The sequence below is a fragment of the Enhydra lutris genome, unplaced genomic scaffold, assembly GCF_002288905.1.
Source record: "Enhydra lutris kenyoni isolate GAN:26980312 unplaced genomic scaffold, ASM228890v2 scaffoldscaffold86, whole genome shotgun sequence".
In the NCBI taxonomy this organism is placed as follows: Eukaryota; Metazoa; Chordata; class Mammalia; order Carnivora; family Mustelidae; genus Enhydra; species Enhydra lutris.
The window spans coordinates 5,531,011-5,532,201 of NW_019154170.1; the positions used below are offsets into that span (position 1 = coordinate 5,531,011).

The following is a 1,191-nucleotide window of genomic DNA, read 5'->3' on the forward strand; positions in this document are numbered from 1 at the left end:
GAGGCCTGCCAAGGCCAGTTCAGGCTCTGTCCTAGGCAGGGTCTGCCAGCCAGGCTCAGGGCGGGGCGGGAGGCTCAGAGGAGCAGAGATCAGGGCTGCCCGACTGCCAGGCAGAGGGGGAAACTGAGTCCTGGGGAGGGCCAGCGACACACCCAGGCTACACAGAATTCGGTCCACACTGAACGCTTTCTGTTGGGCACATGCTGGGTGCAGGACCCAGTGCTGAGTGGCCTCTGCCCACGGCCGTACGCGAGAGCCTGGAACAGTGTTGGGAAGGTCGTAGGTGCTCTGTGTTGGTGGAACTAAAGAATGAGGCCTGCCAAGGCCAGTTCAGGCTCTGTCCTAGGCAGGGTCTGCCAGCCAGGCTCAGGGCGGGGCGGGAGGCTCAGAGGAGCAGAGATCAGGGCTGCCCGACTGCCAGGCAGAGGGGGAAACTGAGTCCTGGGGAGGGCCAGCGACACACCCAGGCTACACAGAATTCGGTCCACACTGAACGCTTTCTGTTGGGCACATGCTGGGTGCAGGACCCAGTGCTGAGTGGCCTCTGCCCACGGCCGTACGCGAGAGCCTGGAACAGTGTTGGGAAGGTCGTAGGTGCTCTGTGTTGGTGGAACTAAAGAATGAATAAAGAATGGGTAAGGGTGTTAGCAGTGGATAACGCGTAGGGACCCCCTAACGCGAGGGCTTCACCTGAATGAATGAGCTCTCCCTGGACGTCAGAATGCTTGTCCCGGACGGCCCCCGGGGGCTGGGGGCGGAATGTCTAGATTCGCTCCCTGGCTCTGCCTCAGCCTCCATGTGCGGCTTTGGCTGAGTCTCTGGGCCTCATCTGCCTGAGGAGAAGGAGGCTGGGACTCCGACCGCGGTAGGGGGTACTCCAGGGCCCCTGCATTCCTCCCGCCCCCAGCGCCCAACCAGTGCGACCTCAACTGCCTGGCCGAGGGCCACGCCTTCTACCACAGCTTCGGCCGCGTCCTGGACGGCACGCCCTGCAGCCCGGGGACGCAGGGGCTCTGCGTGGCTGGCCGCTGCCTCGTAAGGCCTCGCAGGACCCCGCAAGTCCCCCCTCTCACACCCCAGCCCTGACCTGGACACCATCCCGTTCAGTCCCAGGTCCCGCCCTCTTCCCTAATCCCCGCCCCCTCCCCAGGTCCCACCCACCCCTAGGCTCCAGAGTCCGCCCCTTTACCC

General features: G+C 64.6%; 1 protein-coding gene across 1 annotated transcript in view; it reads left to right on the forward strand.

Moving 5' to 3' along the window:
- Window positions 1-1,191, forward strand: part of LOC111161790 (ADAMTS like 5) — a 6,526-nt gene that overhangs the window by 2,899 nt on the left and 2,436 nt on the right. Inside the window, exon 7 of the mRNA XM_022525749.1 lies at window positions 908-1,035. Coding sequence (XP_022381457.1) covers window positions 908-1,035 — 128 coding nt within the window. The remainder of the gene's footprint in view (window positions 1-907; window positions 1,036-1,191) is intronic.